Source organism: Salvelinus sp. IW2-2015, linkage group LG26, assembly GCF_002910315.2.
Source record: "Salvelinus sp. IW2-2015 linkage group LG26, ASM291031v2, whole genome shotgun sequence".
NCBI classification, from domain to species: Eukaryota; Metazoa; Chordata; class Actinopteri; order Salmoniformes; family Salmonidae; genus Salvelinus; species Salvelinus sp. IW2-2015.
The window spans coordinates 35,714,044-35,732,962 of NC_036866.1; the positions used below are offsets into that span (position 1 = coordinate 35,714,044).

At 43.9% G+C, this 18,919-nt stretch overlaps 1 protein-coding gene and 1 long non-coding RNA gene across 3 annotated transcripts in view; both read left to right on the forward strand.

The window, feature by feature from the left end:
• LOC139023065 (uncharacterized) overlaps nucleotides 1-18,919 on the forward strand; it is a 234,347-nt gene that overhangs the window by 210,329 nt on the left and 5,099 nt on the right. The gene's annotated exons all lie outside the window — the stretch shown is intronic.
• On the forward strand, nucleotides 2,627-17,742 carry panx2 (pannexin 2). Of its 2 annotated transcripts, none has more exons than XM_023970912.2 (7): nucleotides 2,627-2,744; nucleotides 4,102-4,185; nucleotides 7,175-7,944; nucleotides 12,494-13,608; nucleotides 14,341-14,467; nucleotides 14,706-14,894; nucleotides 15,725-17,742. In XM_023970912.2, the coding sequence occupies exons 3-7, from the start codon at nucleotides 7,716-7,718 to the stop codon at nucleotides 16,033-16,035; spliced, it is 1,971 nt and encodes a 656-aa protein (XP_023826680.1). In that variant the 5' UTR covers nucleotides 2,627-2,744; nucleotides 4,102-4,185; nucleotides 7,175-7,715; the 3' UTR covers nucleotides 16,036-17,742. The 2 variants fall into 2 exon arrangements, with proteins under 2 accessions (XP_023826680.1, XP_023826679.1); XM_023970911.2 differs by having other exon boundaries at nucleotides 4,102-4,181.

Consider the following 18,919-nt stretch of genomic DNA (forward strand, 5'->3'; position numbering starts at 1 on the left):
CAGACATGAGTGAACAGCGATTACAGGAGGGTACTAAGCACACACCCCTGAGGGGCCCACGTGTTGAGGATCAGCGTGGCAGATGTGTTGTTGCCTACCCTTACCACCTGGGGGTGGCCCGTCAGGAATACCAGGATCCAGTTGCAGAGGGAGGTGTTTAGTCCCAGGGTCCTTAGCTTAGTGATGAGCTTTGAGGGCACTATGGTGTTGAATGCTGAGCTGTAGTCAATGAACAGCATTATCATGTAGGTGTTCCTTTTGTCCAGGTGGGTGAGGGCAGTGTGGAGTGCAATAGAGATTGAATCATCTGTGGATCTGTTGGGGCGGTATGCAAATTGGACTGGGTCTAAGGTTTCTGGGATGATGGTATTGATGTGAGCCATGACCAACCTTTCAAAGCACTTCATGGCTACAGACCATGAAGTGCTTTGGGTCGGTGCTACGGGTCGGTAGTCATTTAAGCAGGTTACCTTGGTGTTCTTGGTTACACCCCAGCACAAGGTGCACCTGTGTAATGATCATGCTGTTTAATCAGCTTCTTGATATGCCACACCTGTCAGTTGGATGGATTATCTTGGCAAATTAGAAATACTCACTAACAGGGATGTAAACAAATTTGTCACAAAATGTTAGAGAAATAAGCTTTTTGTGTGTATGGAACATTTCTGGGATCTTTTATTTCATCTCATGAAACATGGGACCAACACTTTAAATGTTGCATTTATATTTTTGTTCAGTATAAATCATAGCCTATTCCCACTTGATGTCCTCTTTGTTGTTTCAGCACCAAGGACAGGGTGCGGGTGCGTGAAAGATAGCCTAGCCTATTCATCAAAAGTGCATGCAGATCTCACCAGCGGATCAAAACATAGATGAAGCCTTTCTATGTAAAGCCAAACCCATAAAAAATGAAGAACATTGCCTCAAGCAACTGCCACTTGTGACAACACATTTGTTTCTTCGGTCACCATTGCGACGCTGCAGTGGYGGAGAAGAAACCCTATATTGGGAAGCAGTCGTCGTGAGGAGCGCCACCGAACCGGCGAAAACCGGCTAGTAACCTGACTTGTCGCTGAACGGAGTCTGGAGTGGCCCACCTTCGCTTCGCTGCGCGTTTGCCGAGCCACTTGCGGGCTTGCTATCGATCTGACCTGTCTTGCCAGAAACTGCCTTCATATAACATCCAGACGCACCACACCCCTGAGCAAAAACACAGCTGCTGGTGGGGGGCATGATTGGGGTTGAGGCGAGTTATGGCAGAGTGTTCCCTGTCTAGCTGCTGGCTGTTCTCCCACCGGCGCGCTTATGGGATCTGTCCACACAGACCTGCTCAAATTATGAGTCTGGGGGGTTATAATGCCTACATAACAAGGGAAGATTGGTTGACTGACTGACTGCTCCGCTCCTCCTGAGACGCCAGACAGAGACTGCTCCATACAGCAGCGTAGCCTACCGGTGAATGAGGAAATCCTTAAGGTTGGTGCTATCCGGAATCCTTGGGACGTCCCTACCCTAAACCCTAACCCCCTAACCTTGACCATAACCCTTATCTAACCTTAACCCCGATTGTAAACGTTTGGCTAAATTAAATAGCTAAACTAAATGGACAATAAGACGACAGTTGGAGCTGTATTAGATTTCAGGCTCTGATCTTGTCCCATCTTGATACTGTGTCCGGCAATATGGTCAGGTGCAGCAAAGAAAGACCTAGCAAAGTTGCAGCTGACTCAAAACAGAGCAGCACACGTTTCCCTTAACTGCACATACAGAACTAACATCAACAACATGCATGACAGTCTTTCATGGTTGGGGGTTGAGGAGAAACTGACTACTTCTCTTCTAGTCTTTTTAAGGAACATGTCTGTGTTGAAAATTCCTAACCACTTGTATAATCTATTTGCATGCACTTCAAACAGACATACTGTACATACTCCACCAGACATGGCACTGTGGGTTTCTTCACTGTACCCAAAACCCCCAAAAAGATAATGCATCGCTAAGTTATGTATAGCGCCATGTTATCATGGAAAGCTCTGCCACCAAGTGTATCTTTAAAAAAACAGATAACAAACATATTGTATCACAGCGCCTCTCCTCTTTCTAAATATCGAATTTAACTGTACTGTATATACGAATATGAATATGTATATATGAATTGTGTGTAAATAGTATTTTTGTTGTTTCTTGGTGTCTTTCCAATATATACATATTTTGAATTTAATTTAATATCTTATGTTATTCGTGTCTATAATATACTTTGTCGTGTATTTATAGCCTACGTTTTTATGTGGAGCCCAGGAAGAGTAGCTGTTGCATGTGCAGTAGCTAATGGGAACCCTAATAAATTAGACTAAACTTAACTATTTTAAATTTAAACTTCAATGGGGGTGACGTCAGAGTTGGGACGTCCCAAGGATCCCGTTTAGACTACATCCAAGGTTTCGCGCTTGTTTCCCTATCTGAAGATCACAACCCGTTGTCCGGGTTTTCACAACACAGTCAAATATACATCTAAATCAGTATTTGTCGTTTCAATTTGGGCAAGGGGCGTGGAAGCAATAATTAGTTGAATCATAATGCATTAATTATTGCGTCTTTGGTTCTGAAGAGAGGAGAGAGACAAAACCGGGAGGGGAGGGTGTGGAGGGGTAAAGGCGGAACAAACCGGTGTGCCCTGATAGACGCTGTAGCGGCTCGCCCGCACTGCAGATTAACTCTTAGCAGGCCGAGGATGCACAGGACCGGTGAGTACATTATTTCCTCTCTTTGTGTAAATGGGCGAATTTGAATCGACAGAAAATTCAAGGGCTGATATATTTTCCTTATAGATGGACGCTGAATTTCCTGTGCCTGTCACCAATATGGACAGATGGACTGTAGCTAATACAGGTAGCCTATTGAATCTCACAGAGCTGAAAGTCTAGTACGAGTCCTTACTACACCCTTCTCAGACTCACACTCAGATCTTCAGCATCCCATCTACATTTCAGGAGCTGTCCACCGCTCCATACTGAAACGGCGTTACTTGAAGCAGAGTGTTTTGTTCACCGCTCCGTACTGAAACGGCGTTACTTAAAGCAGAGTGTTTTGTTCACCGCTCCGTACTGAAACGGTGTGACTTATAGCAAGCAGTGTTTCGTACACTGCTCCTTTGATGTAAAGTAGCCAATAGCCTGTGGAGGACTAGTCAAACCAACAGTGCGGCATGTTTGAGAATGACTCTTGGGAAATGTCACTAGACTAGTAGAGGAAACCCTATAATATCATATTATAGCCAGTAAGTAGCATATAATTATAACCACAATGGCTTCATTGTTATGTTATTGGAGCCTTTCGTTTAGCAAGGGAGTTGCATTTGGTGTAGTAGGGATAGCCTAATCGCTATTGTTTGCAGGGATACCTATCTTTTTAAGTTTGCTCAACCTGTTATTTGTGCACTTGAAGAAAGCTAGCCTATAACAGATTGAATTAGCGTTATACTGCAGACTGTGCATTGTTGATGTAAGATTACACCATTAGCCATGCTCACTTTATGACAACTTTATGACAAGAGTAGCTTGTTCTGGGTTTTTTGGAAGGAGGCCAATCTATAATTTGAGGATCACACTCGGAATGGATGTTCACTAATGCTCAAAATGAGATGGACCGGTGAGAGTACTTGAAAGATCACACAGTTCCACTCACTTTCCTTTAAACATACTGTGAATTGTGTTAACTGCTTCAGCAAAAGTGAGTCTACACCAGCAGCGACTGTCTATAAAACAGGGACAGCCATAACCAAACATATGGTTTACAGTAGCTAGTGAATGTGGGCATCCCTTTAAAAAAATGTTCAACTGTGGGGCATAAACTGTTGTAGGACTTTTGCCAAGGGCTCACCACTGCCAGAAGCTGAGTGTTTGAAATGTGATATTGTCCCCTACAAGACTACATTGATTTACAATTGGCAACTGTTGGTTGTAAACCAGATATTTGGACTTGTGGGACAAACATTTACAAGAATCATCAGGTCATAAATGTGGCCTACACCAGTAGCCTAAAGAAAATACTGTTATATTTTTTTGTGCCCAAGTTGAACCAGCCCTTTCACCTCTGTCTCAGGGCTTTCTCTTCCGTGATCCAAGGGTCCCACAAAGATGGACCTTTGCTCTGCATCTTCGCTCCGGGTGAAGTTCCCTATAGTAGGTACAGATCTAAGATCAACTTCCCGTCCCCCAATCCTAACCTTAACTATTAGTTGGGAAAATGCTAAACTGACCCCAGATCAGTGTCTAGAGGCAACTTCACCCTACACCTGTATCTTCAAAATTAGTAAAAGCGTGTTATCTATTCATCCTTACAAGTCAGCACTGTCGCTACCCATGACTAATGTTTCATTACTGGCGGCTTGACAAGTTGACAGTTTATCTCACAGTGATTTATTTCAGATACTTTTACAGTAGATGAACTTCATTCTATTCTACATATTGCAGTATGTTACGCTCAGATACATTCCATTTGTCATCATAAATTGTATCATGCATACGCTGAGAAATGTAAGGCTTGATAGCATTCAACAGTAAAAAAGTAGAAACGGTATTATTGGAGGGCATAATAGAGCAGAATTCTATGAAAACCAAATTGTCGTAATATTAATGATTGGTCTCAGCTAGGGGCAGGCAGGGGAGGGTCCAGGAAGCCATTTTATGGAGTAAGTCATGATTCAAACAATCCAGTTAGTAGACATGTTTCCCGTCCCACTGTCCTTGCACAATGTAATCATTACAGTCTCTCTTCCCCTCTATCTGCAGAATGAATGGGCCAGCTTCTGTGTGAATGATGAGAAAGAGATGGAAAGAGAAAGAGATGGAAAGAGAGAGAGAGAAAGTAAGATGGAGAGAAAGAGAGGGGAGGGGTGTTTGCGGTGAGGTGAGCCAGGACAATGTGATCACAATCCTCTCGAAGGACATTCACGTAACCTTCCTGTAGTGTGCATGCAGCAGCAGCAACCCCCTCCTCACTTGCAGAGTGCAGCAGTGGCAATGGGACGCACACAAACACATGCATGCACACCTGCACACACACACACAAAGCATTAAGAAGCATCCCTGACAGGTGTCGTGGAGTCTGACATTTGACATCCCCAGGTTGGACATAGTGTTCAATAAAGATAATGCCTCACAGCTCCAGGGGGGAATAATTTCAAATCAAATCAAAGTTTATTGGTTGTGTACACAGAATTGCAGATGTTATCGCAGGTGCAGCGAAATGCTTGTGTTTCTATCTCCAACAGTGCAGTAATACCTAGCAATTAAAAAATACATACCAATAAATAATGAAATAACAAAACACACATAAAAATAAGTTATGTAGTATGAGCCACTAGAATACCACATATACATATAAAGTGGAAGAAAGTATGTAAACATTATTAAAGTGACCAGTTGTCACACCCTGACCTTAGAGATCCTTTTTATGCCTCTATTTTGGTTTGGTCAGGGTGTGAGTTGGGGTGGGTATTCTATGTTCTATTATTTGTATTTCTATGTTTTGGCCGGGTAGGGTTCTCAATCAGGGACAGCTGTCTATCGTTGTCTCTGATTGAGAACCATACTTAGGGAGCCTTTTTCCCACCTGTCTTTGTGGGAAGTTGACTTTGTTTATGGCACATAGTCTTTAGCGTCATGTTTTGTAGTGTGTATTGTTTTGTTCGGCGTCTTTTCTAAATAAAATAACATGTACGCTCACAACGCTGCACCTTGGTCCTGTTCATTCAACAGCCGTGACAGCAGTGTTCTCTATGTACATAGGGCAGCAGTCTCTAGGGGTAGAATACCTGCTGGTAGCCGGAAAAGCAGAAAAGCTTTGAAAGGCTTTCCAAGGTCCTCTTTCTCATCAGAGAGGGTGACTTCGCCCTTCAGACTACTGAGCTACTTACAGACTACTTCTTTCAAATCCTCAAAAAGGTTTACAGCTGCATCATTGAGAGCATCTTGACTGGCTTCATCACTGCTTGGTGTGGAAACAGCACCGCCCTCGATCGCATGACGCTACAGAGGGTGGTACGGATAGCCCGGTACATCACTGGGGCTGAGCTCCCTGCCATCCAGGACCTCTATATCAGGCGGTGTGAAAGCAAGGCCCTGGAAATTGTTAAAGACTCTAGCCACCCAAACCATAGACTGTTCTCTCTGCCACTGCACGGAAAGCGGTACCAGTGCATGAAGTCTAACACTAACAGGCTCCTGAACAGCTTCTACTCCCAAGCTATAAGACTGCTAACTAGCTAACAAAATGTATTCTCGGACTATCTGAGTTGACCCTTGTACACACACAAACACACACACACACTCACTTCACTTGCTCACACACACATAACATGCACACACATTTATACTGAGTCTGCACACATTCACACACACACTCACATACAATCATCATATATGCTGCTGCTACTCTGTTTATCACATATACCTGATGCCAAGTCACCTTACCCCATACATACAGTATCTACCTATATCACTCTAGTATCCCTGCACATTGTAAATATGGTCTTGGAACAGACCCTGTATATAGCTTACTTATTTCTTCAGTTTTTTTGTTCTACCTTATGTTATTTTTAGTACTACATTGATATTGATGACTGCATTGTTGGGTTTAGAGCTTTCAAGGAAGGCATTTCACTGTACTTGAGCCCCCACTACTACTGAGTGGGTATTTAAGGCACATAGCCACACAAGGTGACACATAGTAATACTATTATTTATATCATATAGATAATATGGCTCCCAAGTGGCGCAGCGGTCTAAGGCACTACATCTCAGTATAAGAGGTGTCACGGTGTCAATGGGACTTCCAATCACATCCAGCTGTGATTGGAAGTCCCATTGGGCGGCGCACAATTGGTCCAGGGTAGGCTGTCTTTGTCAATAAGAATTTGTTCTTGGCTGGTTGAATTAAAAATATTTATATGGATGAACACTGGATGAGACAGCCTTTCAGTTAATTGCCAAATGGTGTACCTGTGTGCTTCTCTGATTATAGAGATTATCCTAACCAGATAACTTACTTAAATTATTTTTAATGTTCACTAAGCTTGTGTTTTTGTGTTTTATTTTTTCAGTCTCTTTTTGGGGAAAAAAGGCCAACATTTTGTATGTTTAAATCAAACTAATTGCCAATCTGTCTTTCACAGGAAGAAGGACAGGAGGTATCCCTTTTGCTCTGGGCATGGTACAAACTTACAAACTCATCTGCGAGGAACCACACTCTTTGAGAACCGAGATAAAGATCATATGTCCTCTCTTCAACCTGACACTGTGTGTAGACCAAAGCCAGGTGAAGGTGAGAGAGGACAAAAGCACAGAATGTACACAGCACAACTGGAACACACTGAAAACCACTGACTGAACCTAACGTCCTTTCTCAATGTTGGAAGAGACAGTCAGAGAGCATTGTTTGTCCCACTCACTCTCAGTGAACATACGCCAGACTGTCCTGTGTGAGTAAAGGTAGCTAGGAGGACGGGGCAAAAGGTGGGAGGTCCCACTCACAGTCAGTGAAGATCCCAAGACACCCAAGAGACTATCCATCAAGACCCAGCCATTACTGACTTTACATAGCCACATAACCAGGCCTGGCCCAGAGACAGCCAGTCCTTGGTGTGTGGAAGTAGCCCAGTGTGTGTGGGTGGAGGTAGCTAGGAGGAGGGGGCGCCAGTTGTCTTCTCAGGCCGGATGCAGAACATCCTCGAGCAGAACTTAGACATGGCCACGGCTCTGCTGGCGGGGGAGAAGCTGAAGGAGCTGATTCTGCCTGGCTCTTCCCAGGATGAGAAGGGAGGCATGCTGGCCGGCCTCATGGTCCAGCTCAAACTAGAGCTACCATTTGACCGCGTCGTCACCATYGGCACCGTCATTATCCCCATCCTGCTTGTCACCCTCGTCTTCACAAGGAACTTCGCAGGTCAGTGGGTCGGCCAGAYGGCAGATCTGGGTTCAAATACTATTTGAAGTCATTTGAAATACTGTGCTTGATTGARCTTGTCTGTGGTAATTGAAYCAGTAGAATAGTTGCAACAGTACAAACCCCACCCATTTGGCACAGCAGGCAGACGAGAGCAAACGCTAATAGTATTTAAGATTTAGAGTTGTATTTGAACCCAGGTCTGGCAGAGTGCCCATAGAGGGGGCTGTGACAGTGCCGTGCTGCTGCTGTAAACGCCAAACACACACAGCAGGCTGGGAACGTTCTGTCCTAATGTGTTGTTGTTGACTCATCACATCAGCCTCTCACTTAACACTGAACCAGAGCACAGATACTGTAGTCAGCTGTAGTAGCTTCATGTTTTTCATACTATGACATTGGTATATAGAAAAAAACTAAAACAAAGGTTGCTCTCACAGACAAAGCCCCAACAACATTGGCATTCACAATGTCTAACATGCTCTATGTTATTTTTATCAGAATGATTGAACACCATAGAGAGATCTGGGGAGTTGAGGGTTAGTATGCAATGTATTTGGTGTTTGATGTGAGAAAGATCAGTGCAGACATTAGGCTGGGCCACTCTGGTGAACAGAGAGGGAGAGGAGAGGAAGGTGGGGGCGTAGCTTAATGCTGAGTCAGGCTGTCTGCATAGCAGCACCAGCCAGCTGTGACTGAGCATTTCACATAGTGTTGGGCGGAGCCCATTTCTGCATTTTCTGCACTGCTCCTCCCCAAAACTCGAAAACATGGGTCACCCATAGGACTCACTCGATAGGCCGAACACACATCTGAAGTGCCATGGCAGCAACCGATGACAGCAGTGCAATGTGCATTATATTACATTTAAGTACAATGCAATACTTATTGTATTGATGTCCTTGGTTAGTGCCCTCAAATTGTACACACTTATTGTATTGATGTACTTGGTTAGTGCCCTCAAATTGTGCACATTCTGGTGGATTTAACTCTCCTAAAATAGGTGGAAGAACATTAACGAACAATAAAATAAACTTTCTCAAGCCCGAAAAACAGCCTTTTCCCAGACACAGTACTCGTCCCCCAGCCACCTGACTCAGCGCTCTGCACTCAGTGTGCAATGTTGTCATGCTCGGTCCAACACTCATTAAATGAAAGTCACAAGTGCGCCTCAGGGACAGATCTGCCCCTGAACCACCCAGACCTTGGCAGTCGGCAGTCGGCAGCCGAATCGCCTTGCTGCTTCCGTGCTCAGCATAACAGGGAAAGAGTGGATGGAATACAAGTGTGGCTTGAAGTGTTGCCTCCTCAGTCTCCTCTGCATTTGGTTTTATACCATGAATCAGCACTATCAAATCAAATCAAATTGTATTGGTCACATACACATATTTAGCAGATGTTATTGTGGGTGTAGCGAAATGCTTGTGTTCCTAGCTCCAACAGTGCAGTAGTATCTAACAATTGACAACAATACATACAAATCTAAAAGTAAAATAATGGAATTAAGAAATATATAAATATTAGGACGGGCAATGTCGGAGTGGCATTGACTAAAATACAGTAGAATAGAATACAGTATATAATATGAAATGAGTAAAGCTGTATGTAAACATTATTTTAAGTGACTAGTGTTCCATTATTAAAGTGACCAGTTATTCCATGTCTATGTACATAGGGCAGCAGCCTCTAAGGTGCAGGGTTGAGTAACCGGGTGGTAGCCGGCTAATGATGGCTATTTAATTAACAGTCTGATGGCCTTGAGATAGAAGATGTTTTTCAGTCTCTCGGTCCCAGCTTTGATGCACCTGTACTGACCTCTCCTTCTGGATGATAGCGGGGTGAACAGGCCGTGGTTGATGTCCTTGATGATCTTTTTGATGATCTTTTTGGCCTTCCTGTGACATCTGGAGAGCCCTGCTGTTGCAGACGGTGCAGTTGCCATACCAGGCGGCGATACAGCCCGACAGGATCCTCTCAATTGTGCATCAGTAAAAGTTTGTGAGGGTCTTAGGGGCCAAGCCAAATTTCTTCAGCCTCCTGAGGTTGAAGAGGCGCTGTTGCGTCTTCTTCACCACACTGTCTGTGTGGGTGGACCATTTCAGATCGTCAGTGATCTGTATGCCGAGGAACTTGAAGCTTTCCACCTTCTCCACTGCAGTCCAGTCAATGTGGATAAGGGTGTGCTTCCTCTGCTTTTTCCTGAAGTCCACGATTGTTGACATTGAGGGAGAGGTTATTTTCCTGGAACCACTCTGCCAAGTCCCTCAACACCTCTCTGTAGGCTGTCTCGTCATTGTTGCAGGCCTACTATGGTTGTGTCGTCTGCAAACTTGATGATTGAGTTGGAGGCGTGTGTGGCCACGCAGTCATGGGTGAACAGGAAGTACAGGAGGGGGCTGAGTACGCACCGTTGTGGGGCCCCTGTGTTGAGGATCAGTGAAGTGGAGGTGTTGTTTCCGACCTTCACCACCTGGGGGCGGCCCTTCAGGAAGTTCAGGACCCAGTTGGACAGGACCGGGTTCAGACCCAGGGCCCTGGGCTGAATGATTAGCTTGGAGGGTACTGTGGTCTGTATCAGATGGACGAGGCAATCCTTGTCTTCCAGAGATTAATGAAACCTGAGAGCTCTTCAGACATACAGTACCAGTCAAAAGTTTGGACACACTTACTCATTCTTGGGTTTTTCTTTATTTTTACTATTTTCTCCATTGTACAATAATAGTGAAGAAATCAAAACTATGAAATAACACATATCAAATCAAGTTTATTTTATATAGCCCTTCGTACATCAGCTAATATCTCGAAGTGCTGTACAGAAACTCAGCCTAAAACCCCAAACAGCAAGCAATGCAGGTGTAGAAGCACGTGATCCCCACATATGGGATCATATAGTAAGCAAACAAGTGATAAACAAATAAAAATATATTTGAGATTTGAGATTCTCCTTTGCCTTGATTACAGCTTTGCACACTCTTTGCATTCTCTCAACCAGCTTCATGAGGTAGTCACCTGGAATGCATTTCAATTAACAGSTGTGCCTTGGTAAAAGTACATTTGTGGAATTTCTTTCCTTCTTAATGCGTTTGAGACAATCAGTTTTGTTGTGACAAGGTAGGGGTGATATACAGAAGATAGCCCTATTTGGTAAAAGACCAAGTCCATATTATGGCAAGAACAGGTCAAATAAGCAAAGAGAAATGACAGTCCATTATTACTTTAAGACATGAAGGTCAGTCAATCCGGAAAATGGCAAGAACTTTGAAAGGTTATTCAAGTGCAGTCACAAAAACCAAGCACTATGATGAAACTGGCTCTCATGAGGACCGCCACAGGAAAGGAAGACCCAGAGTTACCTCTGCTGTAGAGGATAAGTTCATTAGAGTTAACTGCACCTCAGAATGCAGCCCAAATAAATGCTTCACAGAGTTCAAGTAACAGACACATCTCAACATAAACTGTTCAGAGGAGACTGTGTGAATCAGGCCTTCATGGTCGAATTGCTGCAAAGAAACCACTACTAAAGGACACCAATAAGAAGAAGAGACTTGACTGGGCCAAGAAACATGAGCAATGGACATTAGACTGGTAGAAATCTGTCCTTTGAATATTTAGAATGAGTCCAAATTTGAGATATTTGGTTCCAACTGCCGTGTCTTTGTGAGACGCAGAGTAGTTGAACGGATGATCTCTGCATGTGTGGTTCCCACCGTAAAGCATGGAAGAGGAGGTGTGATGGTGTGGGGGTACTTTGCTGGTGACACTGTCATGATTTATTTCGAATTCAAGGCACACTTAGCCAGCATGGTTACCATAGCATTCTGCAGGGATACGCCATCCCATCTGGTTTGCGCTTAGTGGGACTATTATTTGTTTTTCAACAGGACAATGACGCAACACACCTCCAGGCTGTGTGAGGGCTATTTGACCAAGAAGGAGAGTGATAGAGTGCTGCATCAGATGACCTAGCCTCCACAATCACCTGACCTCTACCCAATTGAGATGGTTTGGGATGAGTTGGAACGCAGAGGGAAGGAAAAGCAGGCAACAAGTGCTCAGCATATGTGGGAACTCCTTCAAGACTGTTGGAAAAGCATTCCAGGTGAAGCTGGTTGAGAGAATGCCAAGATTGTGCATATCTGTCATCAAGTCAAAGGGTAGCTACTTTGAAGAATCTGAAATATAACAAACACTTTTTTGGTTACTACTTGATTCCATATGTGTTATTTCATAATTTTGATGTCTTCCCTATTTTTCTACAATGTAGAAAATAGCAAAAATAAAGAAAACCCTTGAATGAGTAGGTGTGTCCAAACTTTTGACTGGTACTGTATGATGAAGTGGATCAATGGTATTTCCCCCCCACATAAGAACATCTATAGAATGAACATTATTCTTATAAGGACTGACTGTAAAAACTTTGGCAATTCAATTGAACTCATTTTATATTCATTTCATTCACTTACTGTAGAGATGACAAACGTACATAACCATCAGTCATGTTGTAATGTCTCATTATGACAACTAATTCTCTCCATCTTTTCCCTCTCAGAGGAGTCAATCTACTGCTACACGCCTCACAACTTCACCCGTGACCAGGCCCTGTACGCGCGAGGCTACTGTTGGACAGAGCTGCATGACGCCGTGCCCGGGGTGGAGCCTGAACTTCGACCTTCGCTGTTCGAGCACAAGTTCCTGCCCTATGCCCTGCTGGCCTTTGCTGGCATCATGTACATCCCTGCTCTCGGCTGGGAGTTCATGGCCTCCACAAGACTTACCTCCGAGCTCAACTTTCTGCTTCACGAGATCGACAACTGCTACCACCGGGCAGCCGAGGGTCGGGCCCCTAAAATCGAGAAGCAGATCCAGTCTAAAGGACCGGGTATCACTGAGAAAGAGAGACGTGAGATCATCGAGAACGCGGAGAAGGAGAAGAGCCCCGAGCAGAACCTGTTTGAGAAGTACCTGGAGAGACGAGGCCAGAGCAACTTCCTGGCCAAGCTGTACCTGGGGCGCCACCTGGCCATCATCTGCCTCAGCTCCATCCCCATCTCCTACCTGAGCGCCTACTGGCACCGCCAGCGCCAGAACGAGTTCAGCTGTGCCCTGGGGGAGCCTCCAGACACCAGCAGCATCCCAGAGCTGAGGCTCAGCGTCAACTGCAAACTGCCGGCCGTGCAGCTGCAGCGGATCATGGCCGCCGTGGACATCGCCCTGCTGAGCACCATGAACCTCGTCATCCTGGTCAACCTGCTGCACCTGTTTGTGGTGCGCAAGTCCAACTTTGTGTTCGACAAACTGCACAAGGTGGGCATCAAGACGCGGAGGCGCTGGCAGAAGTCCCAGTTCTGCGACATCAACATTCTGGCCATGTTCTGTAACGAGAACCGTGACCACATCAAGTCACTCAACCGCCTGGACTTCATCACCAATGAGAGCGACCTCATGTATGACAACGTGGTGAGGCAGCTGCTGGCCGCGCTGGCCCAGTCTAACCAAGATGTCACGCCCACTGTGAGGGACTCAGGCATCCAGACCCTAGATCCCAATATGGACCCCTCTCTCCTGGGGGTAGGGGAGCTGGGAGGGGAGCCGTTGGTCATCAAACGACCACGCAAGAAGATGAAGTGGATCCCCAGCTCCAACCCTCTCCCGCAGCCCTTTAAGGTAGGACCATACACTAGGCCTAAATATTGCCTGTCGAAGGTGTGCATATTTTGGCCACTTATAATAGGCTGGAAACTCTATATGTTTGTCTAAAGGTAAATTACACCTAGTAAGTTTATTTATGTTATGACTAATTACCACCACATGAAAAGAGGAGATTCCAAATTAACTTGATTCATCTTGTAACTTGCCCGGCCTCAAGTTACCTGTGGATTTCCTTCAGGTTAATACCTGAGGATAATAATGTAAATTAATATAAGCATTAAAATAGTCTTCACCCACTGTGCTGAAAAACCAAAGCACCACTTACTGTACAGTGGGTTGTACTCAGTGGACCAGAGCAATATCAGCGATATTCTTATCAGCGTTTATTGTGAAGACTTGACATGGGCCTTTTCCGATTGAAATTCCCATAGAGAAATTAGGCTCTCAGCAAGAGATGGCACAGTGTACTCAATTAGAACTCTCTAAAGGCAGAGAACCTAATCGGTTTCAATCAGAACTAACAATGTTATATCTGTTAAAGGGATCGTTGACTTTTTAAGTTTTTGCCAATTTTTGGGGGTGATGTCGTTTCATCCAAACTGTTTTTAAGTTTGTTAAAACCTGAGGTAACCCTTACTAAGTCGGGAAAAACCTTAGGTAAGGAAAACCTCCAAAAAGTGAACTATCCCTTTAATAATCTATTCCTACTTGGGATAATTGTACTAACTGTCCATGTCCATTGTGAAGGAACCTCTGACAATGACGCGTTTGGAGAACAGCATTAAGCCTGAGAAGCCCAAACTGGTGAGGAGGAAAACAGTGGCAGAGAGCTACGTCGCTCCTTTAAGCAAGAGCACACAGTACTCTGCTAAAGGTACTGTACTGAGAGCAGTGACATTACTGTAGAAAATTTGGGTAAATGAAGGTAACGTTTATGGTTACTCAGAATTYTGCTATAGGACTCTATTTTGTATATTTGACTAAAACCGCTTTTGCTTCTGGAATATCACATGCTGTACATAAAGTTGTGCAATTTGTGCACTTTTCAGTCCCACTGTTGTGTTCCATCTCCGCTGACCATATCTGTTGAATCTGTTGAATGCCGACTGCAGATATGAGCACGATGGAGAAAAAGCATAGTCGCAACTTTTCCCTGGATGTCCACCCGTACATGCTGACCATCCGTAAGCCCACCAAAGTAGAGACAGTCAGCGCAGAGCCTCTACCCCCAGACCACACCCTGGACGCGGTGTTCATCGAGGGCACACACACCATTGTCCATGTCTCCGCTTCTATCACAGGTAAGATTGCCATGCTTAATCTCAGGAGGGATCTGTCACCAAGGCAACCAAACCATATTCTATATATACTCCTGTGTCCCCTGATTCTTGTTGACGTTTTAGATCAAGGAGAAAAAGGTGAAAAATAGCCCACTAACAGAACACTTCACTTAATGGAATGGTGAGGTTTATTTGCAATATATAGAACCCAGAGTTTTTCATGACCAATTCGTCTTTATAAGCTACACCAGGATTCCCCAACTGGCGGCCCACGTGTGATTTTACTTGGCCCCTCAAGTTTTCTGAGCAAAAACTTCAATAAATAATAATAATAATCATGTGCATAATTTTCATTGTTGGACATAAAAGACTGTAAAATCCCCAGGAAATCGGTGATTTTAATCTTTGAAATCTGTATCCAAGTATTCCAATGCAAAATAGAGAGATGTGATTGTATACAAATGTAAGCACGGATTGAATTGATTATGTGTTAGTCAAACATATCTGTTTGGGCTTCTTGCGGTCAATTGGCCCACAGCTGAATGTAGTTGATGATCCCTGGGCTACACTCTTAGAAAAAAGGGTTCAAAAGGGTTCTTTGGCTGTCCCACATAGGATAAGCCTTTTAGGTTCCAGATTGAAACTTATTTTAACCTGGAACCAAAGGGGTTCTTCGAGGTGTTCTCATATGGGGAAAGCTGAAGAACCCTTTTAAGTTCTAGATCACACCTTTTTTTCTAAGAGTGTACWAGTAGGCAAAAACTAGGGTCTAATGTTTTTCCGGGTTAGGTCATGTGGTCTGGAAAAATTCTGGGCCTGTGTACCGTTCTGTTTTCTCTCTCTCTTTTTAGAAAAGAAAGATCGCACTCCAGAATCCACCAACACAGTCTTCTCTACAATGACCGTCCCCACCAGCACCTATATGAACGGTGCCACTCCCAGCCCCAACCCACCCTTTCTCGTTGACCGCCACCTTACAGAACCCCTGATCGAGCAAGAGGAGCCTGAAGATGCCCAGCCTGCAGTCTTCACTCGGATCCCTTCCCACCAGCTGCTCAGTATGCATCAGCTACTCAGTATGGAGGAAGAGGAGGCTAGAGGCCAGGGGGCCAGACTGTCTGAGAGACCCGGGGGGGAACTGATTTCTGCTGGGGAGTGTTAAGGAGGAGACACACACGTCCCATCCCACCTATAGCCAAAAGCCACATTGTCCCCCTGACCCCTAGTTATGCTGTGCTCATACCTCACTACTCCTCTGGTGAAGGCACTGAGTGCGAGTGCTGATGGTGCTGAACCAGAATTTTTAGCTGGAGTGTTGAAGATTTAACAAGATGGAGCATAAGAGAGGAAGTGGTTCAATGTGTTCTGATCTACCCATAGTCATCTGACTGCTGTTACTCTCTCCACACATGAAGACTTCGTTGAAATGCACACAGGAGCATTATCTTTGTAGATCCTGCACAGTTGAATGGAGCATTTGTTGGTCATGTTCTTGACTTGGAGAGGAAGCAGCTCTTAATGAAAAAGATAAGAAAGAGAATAGGGAAGACATACGGTTTGAAGCTTTTTAAACACATTTTAGAAAAGCACACAATCTATAGTTCATTCGGAAAGTAATCAGGGCCTTCACTTTTTCCACATTTTGTTACTTTACAGCCTTATTCTAAAATGGATTAAATAGTTTTTTCCCCTCATCAATCTACACACAATACCACATAATGACTAAGCAAAAACAGGTTTTTGGAAATGTAATCGTGAAATATCACATGTACACTACCGCTCAAAAGTTTGGGGTCATTTAGAAATGTATTGTTTTTGAAAGATAAGCACATTTTTCTGTCCATTAAAATAAGATCACATTGATCAGAAATACAGTGTAGACATTGTTAATGTTGTAAATGACTATTGTAGCTAGTMATTTACAACATTGATTTTTAATGGAATATCTACAGTTGAAGTCGGAAGTTTACATACACCTTAGCCAAATACATTTAAACTCAGTTTTTCACAATTCCTGACATTTAATCCGAGTAAAAATTCCCTGTCTTAGGTCAGTTAGGATCACCACTTTATTTTAACAATGTGAAATGTCAGAATAATAGTTGAGAGAATGATTTATTTCAGCTTTTATTTATTTCATCACATTCCCAGTGGGTCAGAAGTTTACATACACTCAATTAGTATTTGGTAGCATTGCCTTTAAATTGTTTAACTTGGGTCAAACGTTTCAGGTTGCCTTCCACAAGCTTCACACAATAAGTTGGGTGAATTTTGGCCCATTCCTCCTGACAGAGCTGGTGTAACTGAGTCAGGTTTGAGGCCTCCTTGCTCGCACACACTTTTTCAGTTTTGCCCACAAATTTTCTATAGAATTGAGGTCAAGGCTTTGTGATGGCCACTCCAATACCTTGACTTTGTTGTCCTTAAGCCATTTTTCCACAACTTTGGAAGTATGCTTGGGGTCATTGTCCATTTGGAAGATCCATTTGCAACCAAGCTTTAACTTCCTGACTGATGTCTTGAGATGTTGCTTCAATATACCCACATAATTTTCCATCCTCATGATGCCATCTATTTTGTGAAATGCACCAGTCCCTCCTGCAGCAAAGCACCCCCACAACATGATGCTGCCACCCCCGTGTTTCACTGTTGGGATGGTGTTCTTCGGCTTGCAATCCTCCCCCTTTTTCCTCCAAACATAACGATGGTCATTATGGCCAAACAGTTCTATTTTTGCTTCATCAGACCAGAGGACATTTCTCCAAAAAGTGCAATCTTTGTCCCCATGTGCAGTTGCAACCCGTAGTCTGGCTTTTTTTATGGTGGTTTTGGAGCATGGTGGATTTGGAGCCTTTTCCAAGCTTCTTCCTTGCTGAGTGACCTTTCAGGATATGTCGATATAGGACTCGTTTTACTGTGGATATAGATACTTTTGTACCTGTTTCCTCCAGCATCTTCACAGGGTCCTTTGCTGTTGTTCTGGGATTGATTTGCACTTTTTGCACCAAAGTATGTTCATCTCTAGGAGACAGAACGCGTCTCCTTCCTGAGCGGTATGACGGCTGCGTGGTCCCATGGTGATTATACTTGCGTACTATAGTTTGTACAAATGAACGTGGTACCTTCAGGCATTTGGAAATTGCTCCCAAGAATGAACCAGACTTGTGGAGGTCTACAATTTTGTTTTCTGAGGTCTTGGCTAATTTATTTTGATTCTCCCATGATGTCAAGCAAAGAGGCACTGAGTTTGAAGGTAGGCCTTGAAATACATCCACAGGTACACCTCCAATTGACTCAAATGATGTCAATAAGCCTATCAGAAGCTTCTAAAGCCATGACATAATTTTCGGGAATTTTCCAAGCTGTTTAAAGGCACAGTCAACTTAGTGTATGTAAACTTCTGACCCACTGGAATTGTGATACAGTGAATTATAAGTGAAATAATCTGTCTGTAAACAATTGTTGGAAAAATGACTTGTGTCATGCACAAAGTAGATGTGCTAACCGACTTGCCAAAACTATAGTTTGTTAAGTTGTTGAAAAATTAGTTTTAATGATACCAGCCTATGTAAACTTCTGTCTTCAACTGTACATAGGCATATACAAAACCCTTTTGCAATTATGTTAGCACAGCTGAAAACTGTTATGCTGATTTAGACTAGTTGAGTATCTGGAGCATCAGCATTTGTGGGTTCGATTACAGGCTCAAAATGGCCAGAAACAAAGACCTTTCTTATGAGGGCTATTTCATGCGAGAAATTGCCAAGAAACTGAAGATCTTGTACGACGCTGTGTACTACTTCCTTCACAGAATAACGCAAACTGTCTCTAATCAGAATAGAAAGAGGAGTGGGAGGCCCCGCTGCACAACTGAGCAAGAGGACAAGTACATTAGAGTATCTMGTTTGAGAAACAGACGCCTTAAGTCGTCAACTGGCAGCTTCATTAAATAGTACCTTCAAAACACCAGTCTCAACGTCAACAGTGAAGAGGCRACTCTGGGATACTGGCCTTCTAGGCAGAAAAAGCCATTTCTCAGACTGGCC